Source organism: Anser cygnoides, chromosome 9 (assembly GCF_040182565.1).
Source record: "Anser cygnoides isolate HZ-2024a breed goose chromosome 9, Taihu_goose_T2T_genome, whole genome shotgun sequence".
Taxonomy (NCBI): Eukaryota; Metazoa; Chordata; class Aves; order Anseriformes; family Anatidae; genus Anser; species Anser cygnoides.
Window position 1 is genome coordinate 10,611,662 of NC_089881.1, and position 15,436 is coordinate 10,627,097.

General features: G+C 43.3%; 1 protein-coding gene across 7 annotated transcripts in view; it reads left to right on the forward strand.

Annotated features, from left to right (window-relative positions):
- The window catches only part of CEP63 (centrosomal protein 63), a 37,182-nt gene extending 24,427 nt beyond the window's left edge, over window positions 1-12,755 (forward strand). For 5 of the 7 annotated variants that reach the window (XM_067002113.1, XM_048077233.2, XM_067002111.1 and 2 more), the window contains 10 exons: window positions 750-863; window positions 3,257-3,493; window positions 3,720-3,865; window positions 4,651-4,785; window positions 5,436-5,550; window positions 7,447-7,644; window positions 8,051-8,137; window positions 8,598-8,800; window positions 9,373-9,697; window positions 12,088-12,755. In XM_067002113.1, the coding sequence (XP_066858214.1) occupies window positions 750-863; window positions 3,257-3,493; window positions 3,720-3,865; window positions 4,651-4,785; window positions 5,436-5,550; window positions 7,447-7,644; window positions 8,051-8,137; window positions 8,598-8,800; window positions 9,373-9,697; window positions 12,088-12,246 (1,719 nt within the window). In that variant the 3' untranslated portion in view covers window positions 12,247-12,755. The remainder of the gene's footprint in view (window positions 1-749; window positions 864-3,256; window positions 3,494-3,719; window positions 3,866-4,650; window positions 4,786-5,435; window positions 5,551-7,446; window positions 7,645-8,050; window positions 8,138-8,597; window positions 8,801-9,372; window positions 9,698-12,087) is intronic. The other 2 variants (XM_067002115.1, XM_048077234.2) reach the window with 2 other exon arrangements.
- Window positions 12,756-15,436: the final 2,681 nt, after the last annotated feature.

Here is a 15,436-nt window from a genome sequence, read left to right on the forward strand (position 1 = left end):
TACTCTCCATCTAGCTCTTCTCAATTACTTCTGTAATAAAGACTGTTGCCTGCATTGAGGCCTCTCAGTACACAGGATAAACTATTTCACTGTTCTTAATCTTTGAATAAATGAAAGGAAGAAAGTGCTGGAAGAGTAATTAATTATGTGAGTGGAATAATTCCCGTGTGGTGAGGTTGTCATCTCGCTTCTTCGAGAGGGGAAGAGCTACTTATAAAACTTCTCAACCATGTTTCGTCTTTTAATCTTCCTGCTATGCTGAGCTCAACCACACTCAATTTTCTTCTAACGTACGCTGTAGACAAAGCTAACAAATGCATCTGACTGATGGCAGTGTCCAATTTGTGGAGCAGAGGATAGCATTAAAACTCTGTAGTTAATGGTTGCCATCTTTGTGACTTCAATAGCAGCCTGTCTTGGAAGCTAAAGCCGATCTGAATTGTTAAACCTCTGACAACAAATCCATGAAACTAGCCATGAATCTTTTAGCACTTAACATTTGTAAACAGCAATAATTGACACTGACGTTCATCTCGAGAGGGAGGGAAATACAAGCAAGCACAGTATGTGAGGGGCTTTGTACCGCTGAGTTGGTGCATCAAATGACTGGCTAATGGTATCCCCGCTGTGGGGAAAGGTGCGTGAGGGTATGGTGGAGAGAGAAAGCAAACATGGATATGACCTGGAAGGGGGCAATCTTGTCAACTGAGTGGATGTACTGCTCTAAGCCACCCCCGCTGTCCTTGCAGGAGTTTCGTCAGAAATCACTTGACTGGGAGAAGCAGCGTTTGCGTTACCAGCAGCAGGTGGCATCGCTGGAAGCACAGAGGAAGGCTTTGGCTGAGCAGTCTGAGCTCATTCAGGTACAATTAATATGTGCTGAAAGTTTTTTGTTTTGTTTTGTTTTGTTTTGTTTGTGGCAGCAGGTGGGAGAGCAGGGAGGAGGGAAGAGGGAGAGACTAATGAAATCTCTCAGGCTTGAATCCAGTTTAGGTTGCCATTGAAATGACTTCTAATGTCCCAGTGGAATAAGCTTTACTTTGTATAAGTGCTGTATGGAAAAAAGATCTGGAGTCTATCAACAGAGGTTAGACAAACCTCTTGCAGCTCTCCCTCCCCCTGCTCCAATTAGCAGAGAAGGTAGTAGGTTGAAGCTTTCCCTGAGAGGCAGAGACCACGACATACAACACTTTAAAATAGCTGTTACATCAAGTCATCTAGTTCAAAGCTGTTTACCTGCCAGTAGCTAAATATGTACCTTGTAGGTCCAGCTCAGAGGATGGTGCTGGAAAATAGTCTTCCCCTACAACAGATACTTCGAAGTACTGAAGTAACAGCATTTTTCAGCCCTGTTTTTTATTTTTATTTTTGGTCTCCTAAAGGCAAGAAGTAATGGGGCTGCTGTTCCTGAAAAGCTAATCGTTCAGTGAGTTAGTGGTGCTGCAGCAGAGCAAGATGAATTGACCTAGAGCACAGCTGTGAAGTCACACTGACACAATCACAGCAGACACTGATAAGAAGCTCTTGCTGGGGACTTTACACTTAATGGGCTCCTGAATTACTCTTGAGTGGAAGCTCCTGCAAGGAGGAAGCTTGTGATGACAGGATTGAAGCTGGCTCTGACAGGGGCTTTGTGAGAGGCTGACACTAGTAAATCTACAAATGCAGAGAGAGTCGTTGAGCAGAAGGTCTTGCTGCTCTGCTGTCTTTTTATCATTGATAGCTCAATTGTCTGAGAACAGATGTGTCCTTGGAGTGCAGGCTGGTATACTGGAGCATGGAGGAACTCAGTGTGCAGCAGAAGAACAGACATGTGGGGACATTTTTCCTAAGCAGTGTAGGTGAGTTAGGTGCATAGTTGCTGTGAACAGACTGCCTGAAACCTCAGTTTCTTTGAAAAGTCCAGCATGAAAGTACTAAATTCTTGTCTTGGATGTTTCTATGCGTTTTGTATGCTTGGTTGCTTTTCTGGCACAAGGTCAAGCTGAGATCTGTGACCGCGGAGTACTCTCTCTTTCCGTGCTTTCAGCTGGATCCCCCTCATATCTTTCAGCGTAGTTAAGGGAAGCCTGCCATTCTCATCCAGTGATGAGCACCTCTCTGTAACACCTGCAGCCCTTAAAGTCAACAGATGAAACTTGATTTCTGTGCTGCTGTGCATGTTCTGTGGCTGGAAGTAAGAGAGAGTTTAAATGTTTTCCTAATGCAGAAATAAATGCTCAGGTAGTCTGGCACTTTGGTTTATTGGGCTGAGAAAGGCTATACTTTAAACTGTTGCCCCTCTTGATTACATTTTCTGTCATGACTATTCAAATAATGAAAAGGCTGTAATCAAAATTATACCATAGTCTTCCAAACGCACAGTTCCTATAGTTTTCTCAGTTATGAGGCATTATGTGTCAGGCAAGTGGTGATTCTGAAGCTGGCAGGAATTGCTGCTCTTAGAAATTGGGAGTAAAGGACTACTCAAATATTTTGTTTCAGCCTTTAAAAATTATAAGGTACTATACAAAAGGAAATACACAAAGTGAATATTCTTAGAAGCTTACATGAGAGCTGGCTTGTTAAATTTCACCAATTAACTATGTGGAAAAAAATGCTATGAAATAAAGTATCATGCTTGTAAATAATAGTGCATATATTGTTTGCTAGTCATATGTTCCTTACGCTATTACTTTTTTTTGTCTGCTGCTAAAACAATGAAACATTCAAAGTGAGCATTCTAGCAGGGTGTTAGAACCAGATTATTTACTGCATAAAGCAAAGCATAATTGGTGGTTGTACCCAGTTCAGTTTTTGATCTTTTTTTTTCCCCCCTTATTGTGCACCAAGAGCTGCTTTCTGTCCTAGCGTGGAATTAATGATGGGGTAATCTCTAGCTCGTGTATGGCATTTGCAAACCTTACATGCTGTCATTTCTTCTGGTCTAGCCTTAGGTTAATGGGCAAAAATATTAAGCAGCTTTGTTCTTAGTTCATACCTGGACAACTTGAGTGATTTGAGATCCTCTTTTCTAAGATTCTCTTTGAAACCCTTTTGGAATCAGAGAGGCCTCTCATTTATTTTTAATTCTGTCTAGCTTCAGAACTACCCTACCTTGTAACCCTGGAATAATGCTTTACTTCATTCCCTGGAAGGTAGTCATGCTTACTTCGAAGATGTGACTTGTGCAAAGAAACTAATAGTTGTTTTGAATGCAGGTTTGATGTACTGTACTATCAAGAATTTCACTTTCATACATACCGATTACTGTTAGCAGACTCAGCTTGCCAATAGGAAGCAGATTCTGGAGTCAGTGGAGCTGGCTAGCCGATCGGAAATCCAGCACTTAACCAGCAAGCTGGAGAGGGCCAATGATGCTATCTGTGCCAACGAGCTGGAGGTGGAGAGGCTTAACATGAGAGTGGATGATCTGACTGAAAACAATCGGATGATTCTGGAAGATCAGCAAAGAGTTCAAGAAGAACTAAGGCAATCCAAGAAAATGTTAGAGGTCAGTGAAGGTATTGTTGGGAAACTGAATTAAAGCAGGGAGCCTTTGTAAGCCTTCTAGAGCCTTTGTGAAGTTCCTGATCGGCCTCAAAGCTGGCTTTGTACCCATGTGGTGCTCCGCACTATTTTCAATGGTTCTTTAGAAATCTGTTCAACCTCTCTTCTCATTACAACAACCTGATCTAGTGTAGTCCATCTTGCAACAGTCATTTCTTCCTCCCCTGCAGGTGTTACAGGATGAGAAGATGGAACTGAGAGCCACCTTGCAGTCTCAGGAAGACTTCATTGACAGCTCCAAGCTGCACCAGGAACAGTTGCAGAAAGAGCTGGCCAGAGTGACTGAAACTCTTCACACAAAAGAACTCCTCATCAGGTAACATCTGTGCTTCACTGGTGCTTATGCTCTTGCATCCAAATCTATATGCCAGTTTCCTCCACTGAGAAGAGAAGAAGCATTTTCATAGAGCTGGCTCTGTATCACTTGAAATACAGGGGAGTAGTTTCTCACAAGTGCTGTGCTTCCTTGCAGTATTTGCCAGTTTGCATTGCTTTTGATTCTCAGCAAAGAGTGTGGAAGGAATCAGTTTTCTATTCGTCTAGCTTTCTGGAGGCAGCACAGAGCTTCTGAGCATGGTTTACTTCTGTTTGTGTGTGTGTGTGTATGTGTGCTGGAGGACTTTCAGGTTTTGATACTGAGTTTACCAATGTCAGTGGAAGTTCTCACTGAATTAATGATGTAAAATGAGGGCCCTGGTAAGGTAACACATGTGAGAAGATCATCTCGGCCTTTCCCTCCTGCACTGGCAACGTGCAAAAGCTAGAGGGTTCTAATGGCCACGTTGGCTTATGTTACCTGACCGCCACACAGGTTCTTGTGAGCAGTTACTGGGTGTCTGCTAATGGCAGTGGAACTGTTTGGTTCAGGGAGGCCAACATCAAAATAGGATACAGTCCTCTTCAATCACCCTGAACTCAAAAGGGAGCTGTCCTCTAGCTGACATGTTTGTGTATTCACAGTGCACACATGTCACCTAGTGTTGGGTTTTGTGCAATTTTCAGAGAATTCCAAGCAAATAGCGATTGTGTTTTCTGTATTGGTGTAATTGTTGGTAAACATAATGGTTTTTTACTGAAACTAAATTTCGTGTTTCTGGTTAGGGCCTTGGAGGAGCGCTTGCAGGAGAAGCAGTTGTCTTCTCCGGGGTTAGAGCTGGAGCATGTACTCCTGCAGCTGGATATTGCCCAGAAGAAGGAACAGCACTTACAGTCAGAGGTGACTCACCTTGAGAACAGGTAGCTGACTGCTTGCTTTCCCTGAATGCAATGCTTGGATAATAATGTAATACTAATGTGTTGACCTAATACCTAATGTAATACCTAATGTGTTGTATTCATCAAATTAACCAGGCCCACTGATTTTTGTAGGCTTTTAAAAATATTAAAGGGCTAAAGAAATCAAATGTTATTCATTTTGCAGTTTAATACTGAGACTGTTTTGCTAATTGGCTGGCTGCTTTTCACTGCACACTGTGGGTGTTTTCAGTATGTTGGCTTGCTTAGGCTTAGCACTTTCATTTGTAATAGGTTAGGGAGTCTTTGTTAGGCAGCTGGTAAGAACCAGATCTAAACCTATGAAATAAGAATTATAAACAAGTTTTCCTCTCTGAGTTTGTGGTTTTCAGACAAATGTTTGCGTGGGAAGTTGGTAATCTTATTATGACAAAGAAGCAAACAGGAAACCACTGTATCTATTAGATCAGCTTCCTGATTCCTTTTAAAAGGATTTTGGTACACAAAACCAAAGGATTGCTAAGGAACTTCTAGGTTAGAGTTCAGTTTCTATTGTGACGGACACAGGAGACTGCTTGGAAGATCAAAGTTTCTCCTGACCATATTCTCCTTCTTGGAGTATTCTAATCCATAGTTTTACATTTGGCACCCAGCCTGGTGTCTTCAAATGCGAGGTGTGTACAGCTGAGTGAAGAGCTGGCTGAGAATATCAAAGAGCTGCAGTCAATGGAAGAACACCATACTGAGTCGAAGGCAGAGATTAAAAAGGTAATGTTGCTTTGTTCCTGGAGAGTGGGAAAGGCATTGTGGAGTCAGCCATTCTCTGTGCGTGTCATGTGCCTCAGCAGAGACTGTGGTGCACTGTTAGCAAAGCTGCGGAGGGGATCCAAGGCTGGGAGTGCTGTGGAGGCAGGGATATGCTAAAGAGTAAGGAGAAGATCTGAAAAGGGGGAATTGAGAGGATGGTTTCTCAGGTTTCTGTACGTGGCTGTGCAGTTGACTTTGTGAGCCTCTCTTAGGCCTGTTCCCTATGTTGCACAGTGCTTCTCTGTAGTGTGGAGATACTCAAATTGATGCTGAAAGGGTGAACGTGCAAAGAAATTCAAACCCAGAATACTGAGCTTATGCCTTCTACAGGCTCCCAACAGGATGAAGAAAGGGAAGGAATGGGTTCTGCTGTAATAAATGCTACCACACTTGAGATACGGCTTCAAGTTGTGTTCTAGCCTGTATGTGAATAAAGGAGTTTGTTTTAGGCTTGATACCTAGATGTGAATCCAGGATCTGGAAAAAATAAGAGTAGCTCATATGCCATGAAACCCCACCCTAGTGCTCTCTGCACCCTGGGGAAGCAGGCCCTCCAAAACTCTTGGCTTTTAATAATGGTCTAGAGTAGTTAGCGTGAGAGCTTTTAACTGGAGCCAGGCTAGAGTAGAAACATTATTGGACTTGAGCAAAAGCCTCAGTTTTGTGAAAGTCTTTTGTCCCATCTTCTAAATGTATAGAGATGCAGATCCTGCTAGAGATGTGTGCTTGGCTGCACATTTAAACAGCCACCCAATCAATGAATCTTCTGCAGGCTGTGAGGAGGAAAGAGATTTGTTACGGTTGTTTCTATTTTATATACTTGGGAGGCCTTGAGGTGACATGGGTATAAATCAATATATATATTTGTGGTGTGTGTATATATTATATATGGTATTTACATGGCTAGGCAGAGATCATCCGTTTCAGTTTTCTAAAATGTATGTAATTCTCAGCAAAATCCTGGAGGTTTAGGTGCTCAATATTTCTGGTTAATGGAATAAAATATTAGGGAAGAAATTGCTCTATGTTGTTCTGTATGTCACTGAATAAACATTTGGTGTCCCTGCCAGAATATTGTATGCAATTCAGATCTGGCATCTCAAAGGGAATTTAATAAAACAAGGTAAGGTATGGAAAAAGACGACCAAGAGGATGGCATGACTTTTATGGAAGGAACAGCTGAATGAAATGGGATTTACCAAACTGGAAAAGAGATAAATGAGATTGAATATACTAAAAATAAAGTCATGCCTGTCATGTGGAACATAAATAGGGAATGATTATTCTCTCATAATACGGGGACTAGTGGTCATCAAATGGAGTTATGAAAACAAAGAGGTATATTTTTACCCTGTGCATAGCTAGCTTGTGGAAATTTGCCATGGATAGCTTTAGTTGCTACAAGCTACCATTGAATCAAAAGTGTTTGGACACCTTCATGTTAGGAAAGTCTGGTTAGGGCTATTTAAAGATACCATCTCCGACTCAGGAAGGCAGTTTGGCAAACTGCAAGGTTATATTATGAAAGCGTTACCGTGCTTGCCCAGTAACTTCATCGAGTCTCTGTTGGCCACTGAGGTAGCATGGTGAGCTAAAGGGGCTGTGATTTCATTGACTGTAGATCGTCTTAAGTACTTCACAGCATGTGTCTTGTCCCGGTTGGCAGTTTATGGTGTGAGAAAGGAGTGGGATGAGATGGTTTTCAATCAGGAAGGACAGGCATGCACCGGGGGATTGTTACTTAGAGCTTTTTGTTTTCTAGTATTTAGTTTTCACATGACTGTATCCAACGCTTTGGCTGTCTTGCTGAAACATCTGTTAAAAGATCATGGGTTGTGTGTGCATATCTTCCTCCAGTTGAAAGAGCAGCTCTGCCAGGCTGAACAAACTCGCAGAAGTGAGCTAGAAGGGATGAAAAAAGAAATCTCGAGACTGACACAAGAGTTACACCAGAGGGACATCACAATTGCATCTGCAAGTGGTTCCACATCAGACCTAGAACAACAGCTGAGAACAGAAATTGAAAGAGCAGAGAGGAAAGCAGTGGAGCACAGGGTAAAAAACTCTTATGCTGTCTCTTTAATGGATCAGAGGGCTTGGAATACTGCCCTACACTTTCTAGCTATGTTGAGTTTCTTTCTGTCTGCAGCCTTTAAACAAGGGCTTTGAGGCCCTTCTGGTGAAATCTTCTGAATTATGGTGAATCTATCTTCCTTCTTTTCAAAACTGTAACAGGCAGTCCTACAGAATTCTTTGAGATCGCTCATGTTATCTAGATCTGGATGATGACATCTTTGGAAACCAAATAAATGATTGTGTGTTGTTACTTGCCTGGTCTTCCCTACAGTCTTGCAGGAATAATGGCTCAAATCTTGCAACTGAGGGTGGAAAAGGGCTGTGGGGTTTTGTAGGTATGTGTTGTGTTCTTTTTCTGAGCTGTTACTTGCCTCTGTCTCCTCAGGTAATTCTAGTCCAGCTGGAAACCTTGAGGCTGGAAAACCGTCATCTCTCAGAGATGTTGGAAAAAATGGAGTTTGGTATGCGAGAGGTATGCATGAGGGAACAGAGATGGGAAGCCAGTAGCATTGTGGGTCCCCCACCTGAGTGTTCTCACCTTAGGTTGAGAGGTTTGCATCTTAACTAAGTGAGGGAACCCTGGAATATACAGCTGGAAGAGGACTCGAGGTCATGTTTCTGCCTCTGGCCTTGGGATAACGAGAAGGACTACATCTGAATGCCTCTTGGTCCATATCTTCCTGACTGTTTTTAAAAGCATCATCCAGTGATGAGAGAGATTTCCTTTCCCAGGCAGATTAGCACACCTTGTCTAAATGCAGACACGGTAAGGCATATATAATTGATTTGCTCTTAGGAAAGCCGTGAAAATTTTGCCAGTCAAAACTGGGATGGTAGAATATGTTTTAGGAAGTCACTTCCCAGCCTTTGCTCTGGATTTAACTGTGGTATCTTGCCAAACAGAAGTTTTGACTTCAGCCCTTCTCTGTTAGGGAAAAGATGTCACCCTGAGAGCACTCAGTGAAGACTATGCTACCGAATTAAATAAATTAAAATCAGAGAACCAGCAATTGCAGAAGGATCTAGCAGAGGCCAGAGCAAAACTGGAGCTCACTACCCAGGTCTGCCAGGATGAACCCGAGGGCACTGCTCAGTTGCAAAGCGAAGAGCCCAGGACCAGGGATGTGCACTGTGGGTGAGTGTTGCATAACCCCAAGGATGCTGCTTCTGTGCTATGAAGGAAAACAGACGGTGTGGGGATGCGTGGGATTTCAATGACATGTTTTAGGAACAGCATCTCTGTCCAGTGCATAGTACGTATGGGAGAGCACAAAGGGCTGCTTTGGAATCTGCCTTTATGCTTTAAGTAGCGCAATAGCTTTTAGTTCCAGCTACTTTGCATTCTGCAAAGCCAGCTAGTATTTGACTGCCTCTGTTCTAGATAGAGAAGCAGTATGTGCTGCTTTTGGTGAAAGGATTAGATTTGGCACATGCAGCTGTGCTTTTTTTTTTTTTTTTCTTTTTTCCGTGCTAGGATGTGTGTATACTATAGCTTTTGATATCTACAGTAGCAGGAGAGTGAGAGAGAATTCCCTGCTGACTGGTTGTGCATCTGGGAGTCATATGGAAATGAGAGATAGCCAGTCTGGATTGCCAAGGCTATCAGTAAACTGTATGTTAATTGTTATTTCTGTGCAAGTTCTTGCTGAAATTCAGCTGTTAAGAGGCAAACTGTCAACCAGTTATGTTTTCAAACCTCCCTTACAGGACAACTAGGGAATCACAGCACAAACATGATGAACAAACAGAGAAAACGCATCACAGGCCTGACAAGATTATTCAGCATCATCAAGGGGAGCCCCAGGGATGGAAGATCCAGCCTTTGCCTGCTGAAATGGGAGCTGTGATCCCCGAGACTGGTGAGCTAACCACCGAGACCTGCAGGAAGGGCTGCCTGGAGTCACCCACCCTTGCTCCAGATTCCTTGCAGGGAACAGATTCTTTACTCCTCGTGCTGGATGACAGCAAAGGTTTTCCAGATGGAGCGTCTAAGAAGTGCATCTCAAATCATCAGCGAGAATCTGTGCCTTTGGTAAGCAGTTGCATAGAAGCTCTTTGCCATTCAACTGCTGACAATAATATATCTGGGTTCTCATCTGGCAAAATCCACATCTTTGAGTCTATGGTCTGTCTGTGTGGTGCCTTATTCTGTGAGTGTATGTCAAGCGTAAATCAGGAAGGAGAAAACAATGCTGGATGGTCATTACTTGGACAATGGGAGTCATGTAATTACTGTTCAGAACTCTCTGGGGAAAGGTTTTGTTTGCTGTAACTGCACAGCTAATTCCAGAAGCGCATGGTTCTCTCCATACTGGTGATGTACATCAGTGTGTACCAGGACCTGCTTCTGTTGCTTCAGAATTCTGCTTGAGCTTTTGGTTTGGGACTGTAGTAAGGTGAGTCTGACCCCTCTAAATGGGACTGCAGTAGTCAGCACCCTGCATTCGGAGCCATTTATGTCAGCTGATAGGAGAGCTTGAAATGAGTGCTCTACTGCACAAGTGGAGATAGTTATTTTTATATTTACACCTTCTCTGTCCTCCTACCTCAGCTCTGCTGCTGAAGCACTTGCCCAACACACAGGAAACTTGGGCTCATTTCTTGCCTGAGGTGTTTAGGACCGTATATCCCAGTGCCTCCTGCAGTTACCAGTCTGTAGACAGATTCGAGCAGGGAAGGGAGGAGGGGAATGGCAGAGGGACACAGACTAGTGTGCTGGAGTTTGTCAGACCAGGGAGGTTTGTAGTAGTACAGGGAGGGTGGAAGCCTGGGTACTGGTCCTTGCTCCAGATGTGTTGCCCCTAGCAGTCTTTGGAGTTTTTTCTCCTCTGGTTGTGTGTTGTAAGCTGTGACAACAGATATTTTTGTCTTGTGGGGACCCTGGAGAAGAGTCTCCAAGGCTCATGCGTGGGCAAGTGGAGGCTTGTCACGTCTGTAGAGCTTGTTGAGGTTTCTTAACAAGAAAAGGTCATGATTGTTTCAAGACTGAAATTGCTTGTGGGTGCGACCCCCCCAAAAAAAAGGATGTTGGTAGCTTGGGGAATTATATTCTAAATGGAAGCTCTTCAGATTGCAGGATTGGCATCAAAGTGCAAACAGTTCCACTTCAGGCCCTGAGAAGCTCTAGGGCTTGATGCTTTGTAGGAGAGAATGTGCAGCTGTTTGTTCAGTATCGACCCAGAGGTAGAAACAAGGTTTCTGAGGAAACACAAATGATTCTTCTGGTGATGACTGGGACTCCCTTCTCATGGTCAAGCTCCTGTGTCTTTAAATCAGTTCATTTAACATCGAGAGAGGAGACTTCATACTAGTAGGCAATAACAGAGTGGGAGAAGTTTTCTTGCTGTTTGCAGCATTTTTTTGTTTTCCTTTGTTCCTGCCTGTTGATAGAAGGCCAGAAAGCCATGAGACTCCAGGGTTGGGAAATAACCAGTTGCATTGTCTTGCCAAGACACTGAGGCAAGTTTTCTGTAATGGAAAGCAGCTCTGTTGTAATTCACCTGCCAGACCCTGTGCAGGAAGCTTCTCTTCAACTCGTTATTTAAGCTTAGTTTACAATGTTATTTTTGTAAGTTCAGAACTTGTGGGTAAGTGATGCGAGCAGCAGGAACAATTCTTGACTGTAAAGCAAAGAATCTGGAATAGTTCACTGGCCATCGCTAGCCAAATTGAAGTGGCACTCAGTGAGCTGCGATGGGAGTTTGGCATGTGCTTCCCCTGTGGGACTATAGCAGTCACCCATTAATTCAGGAAGAGGAGGTGTGTAAAAGAAAAAGATATTCCTGGTGCTGTTCCAGTCTGGAAGTTCTCTCTCTTCTCTGGAACCCATACTCTGAGATGTTACCGCACACTGAGATTTTTATGAAGGCGAGGAGCAAAATGTAAACCTTAAGTGAGGCTGAACTAACGCTCCCAGGGCAAGGCGACCCTTGGGATTTTGTGGTGACCTTCTGTAGAGTTATGCTATGGTTGCACAAACCACATCATTCCCTCTCATTATCTTAAGGGGAGGGGCTGGTGATTGAAGTGAAACTCCAGTTTCTCCAAAGTAAATAGCCAATTCCTGTTGATGCTTCTGGGGTCAGGGTTCCTCTGTGAAGTGGAACAGCAGCCATGCTGGTGCGTGGAGAGCTTGTTTCTGTTCAGCTCTAGCCCGCCAGATGTCTCTGTGGGGAACTGCTGAAATGGAAAAGGTACGCGTGCTGAGGTACCGGTCTTACTCCCTGCACGTTGGCAAAAGCTTTGGAAGTATTTGCTGCTGCTTGGAGACTGTTGGGAGGAACATTTACACATGACACAAGTGTGGAATCCTGAGTGACACAATCCTTAGAAGTGTATTTAGCTATGGGGTTTGCTGATCAGTAACATTTCTGACTGAAATGCAGAATGAGAGAATACCTGATACCCCTTTTTTCTCCTTAGTGCCCCCTGCCTACAGCTTCAGTTGGATCAATAGCTGCGAGATACCTGGAGGAGGAAGAACTGAGATCCCAGCACATCCTGGAATGCCTAGATGCTCACATTGAGGAACTGAAAAAAGAGAGTGAAAAGATAGTGAGACATTTTGGACACCAGGAGTAGTGTTTCTTCAAATGCACTGCTTTGAATGCTACTTTACTTGCATGGTTTCAAACTGCCCCTGAAGGAGGTACCTAAAAGCAGTTGCCACTGGGGCTTGAGAGAGAGGCCTTGCCTCCCGCTCTGAGCTGGATCAGCAGCAGGGATACTGAGGAAAGGAAACTCCTCTCTAAACGTTTGATCTGATGGAGGGCAGTACTCCACCACAAACATTTAGTCAGCAGGCTGTGGGACACAAGGCTGCATCAGAGATATGTGTTTGTGCACTCGGTCAGATTATGCTGTTTTTAGAAGCATTTGCTATTTTTAATGTAAAGTATTTAAACTGTATTTTATACATACAAAAGCATTGAAATAAAGGAAAGCGGAAAACCGTCCCATTTCTTCTTCATGCAAATTCACAGCATAAATTCTGTGGCTTATGTTGCCATCTCATCAGGAACTGTGATAAACAATTTTTCCATCCTTTCACTCTGTGTTCTTCAAGAAATATAATTCCTCTTCCTTAAGTCCACCTGTATTTTCTCCAGTTATTTTTCCCATAGTGGAATTTCTTAATATTTCCTGGTTCATCTTGCAACTTGTGCACTTTACTGTTTGTATAGTATCTGGCTTCTTTATCTTGTTTGCACGTTGCTTGGAGGACTACAAAACAACTGAGGAGTGAATAGCTGAATTCTGATTGTGGTCACAGCTCTTATAAGATAAAGAATAGTAGTTGGAAGTGGAAAATGAAATCGGGTGGGAGGGGAATCCACAAACAAAAGAAATTCATCAGTACAGCAGATGTAATTGCAGCTGCTGTGTGAGCTGGTTATCAGCTTGCTTGAATCTAGGCAGTGTCTTGGACACTGCCCAGTCGAATTGAACTGTGGTATTAGAATATATTCGAGATGTGTTTCTTTAGTCCTTTCTCAAGAAAAAATGTTAATGAGTTAGTAGAATTTGTTTTCTATGGACTTGCCTTTCTTACAGGGGCATTCTGCAACTCTTCCTGTGGTTGAGCCTTTACAGCCTTTGCCCAGGCAAACCTAGGCACGGAGGCGTTCCTTGTCCCTGTCTGTACGTTTCCCGTTCCTTTCCGTCAGCTTCACCTTGTCCTAAAACAGCTTAATGCCATCAAGAACTAGGAATTCAAAAGCAACCTATGCATGCAAAAAACAGCCATCAGATGAGGCAGATGTATTCAGCAAAGATGATGCCTGCGTGCAGACTGCAACTCTTTGTTGTGCCAAAAAACAAGAATTGAAAAGGTCGAGGATTTTTGAATCAACAAGTTCTTTTATTTTGACTTTCTTCTAGAGTTCTTTGAACAAGGATAAAACCTTCAAGTCCACTCTGACTTCTCTTTGTGTGGTCTCTGTAACAAGGCGTTCAGCTGCCCACAACTGTGGACAAACCGTGGTTGTGCATTTTGCAAATAGTCAGCTTTGGCCTCGGTTCCTCTTCAGAGCTGCCCACAGGTAGGCATTTTTGGAACATCCACCTTAACTATCCCGATCTCAAGTAAGAACTTGTTGGTCATGAGGTGTTTTGACAAAAACTGAACAGAAACCAGAACAAACTGCTCTATCCCCTTCCCCCCATAGAGCCATGGAGCATCGGGTATGCCAGAACTCTTACAGATTCCTCATGTCCTCCAGCTGTGACAGCATTGCCATTTTTTAAATTATACCTTTTGAACGTGCCTTACAAATTATTTTATGTTTCTTGAAGACTTGATAAGTTACTGAGTGTTGCATCATGCACTAAATGCTTTCAGAAGTTAGAAGACATTTTGACTCAGTGTTTGCCTCCCTTCCACTGGAGAGACTCACCAATTCATCTTTATGTTGGCAGAAGTGAGCAGTGAAACTAAGTATGATCCATTTGTTCAATTAGGTATAATCCCGTAGTATTTATCAATTTCTAATACAGGTAATGAGCAGCTTCATTCATCGTGTTGGTTGTGGAAAAAAGAAAATAAATTCCCTGCCTGCCTCCTCCCACTCAAGCTTCCATGCTAGCGTACCGCTTCTTTAGCTCCATTGCAGCCTTCTCCCTTTTCTTAAAGGTCAGGAAGAATAGTTGGGTGAAGGTTCATGAAAATGCATGCTTTTTAAGTGGTGTTTTTTTTTTTTTTTTAAAAAAATACTATATGCTTCCATGTAGGTTGACTTTAGGTGATCTTGTTTTTAAGATCTAGAAAGAAAACAGTATTCTAGGTGAAGGCATCCGTGTTTCCTGGTATTTTATTATTATTATTATTTTCTGTATTGCCTTAAAGAATTACTCAAAAAGAGTAATTCCTGGGCATTGTTCCCCAAAGAAGCATTGATTTTGTAGCAGGGGAGAATGAGCTGCTAGTGAAGTCATGAAGAAAGCTGGCACAGATGCAGGTAACTGCTGGTTTTGCCGAAGCTGGTGCGCGTGCTACACAGCCTTTTTTGAGGTGTGATGGAAGGAGCAGTTACATTCATTCAGCAATGACTAGAAACATAGAACTTACTGCCCGAGACTATAGTCTGCATGGAGAAGTCTGATCAGAAGCTAAGCTGTGTGGACCGAGCAGGTATGTGACTTAAAATAAAGGATTACAGCGTGGTTTGTGGTGAGCCCTGTGTGGAGGGGGCAGGATGTCTTTGGCTCTAAGGTGGAAATGGTGGGACAGAGTTTGTGGGGAGAAGACGTGCCTGAAAGCTCTTTTTCTCAGCTAGCTTAGCAGTCCTTATTTTTGTTTTTCCAGGAAGAGGATTTGAGGCTTTTGTGATTCTTGGCAAACAGAAATGTGCCAGAGACCTTATCTGCCTCGTAACTGGCTTGCACCTTGATGGAAGCAATCTGAGTACTTTTAAGTCCTGTCTGGTTACACGGGCCACTAGGACTGCGCTAGAGAATGTCTGGAGAGCCTGTTTGGAGAACCAGAGAATATAAAAACCAAATAATAATAAAATGTAATAAAACATTCCCAACATCCTCCCCTCTCTTGTGCCTTCTTTTTCTGGATCTGCTGTGCATGGGCAGCAGGAGGACGCTGAGCAGGCAGCGTGGAGTTGAGTAGTGCTCTCACTGCACTGCTTGAGCGTGCCTCTCTCACAGCCAGCGTGGCAATACGGAGCATCCGCCTGGCTGCCCTCAGCAGTTGTGCCGAGGGTGAGGCAGTTAACTCGTGAGAGATGGAAGTGCTGAGATACGCTTGCCAGAGATACAGAAT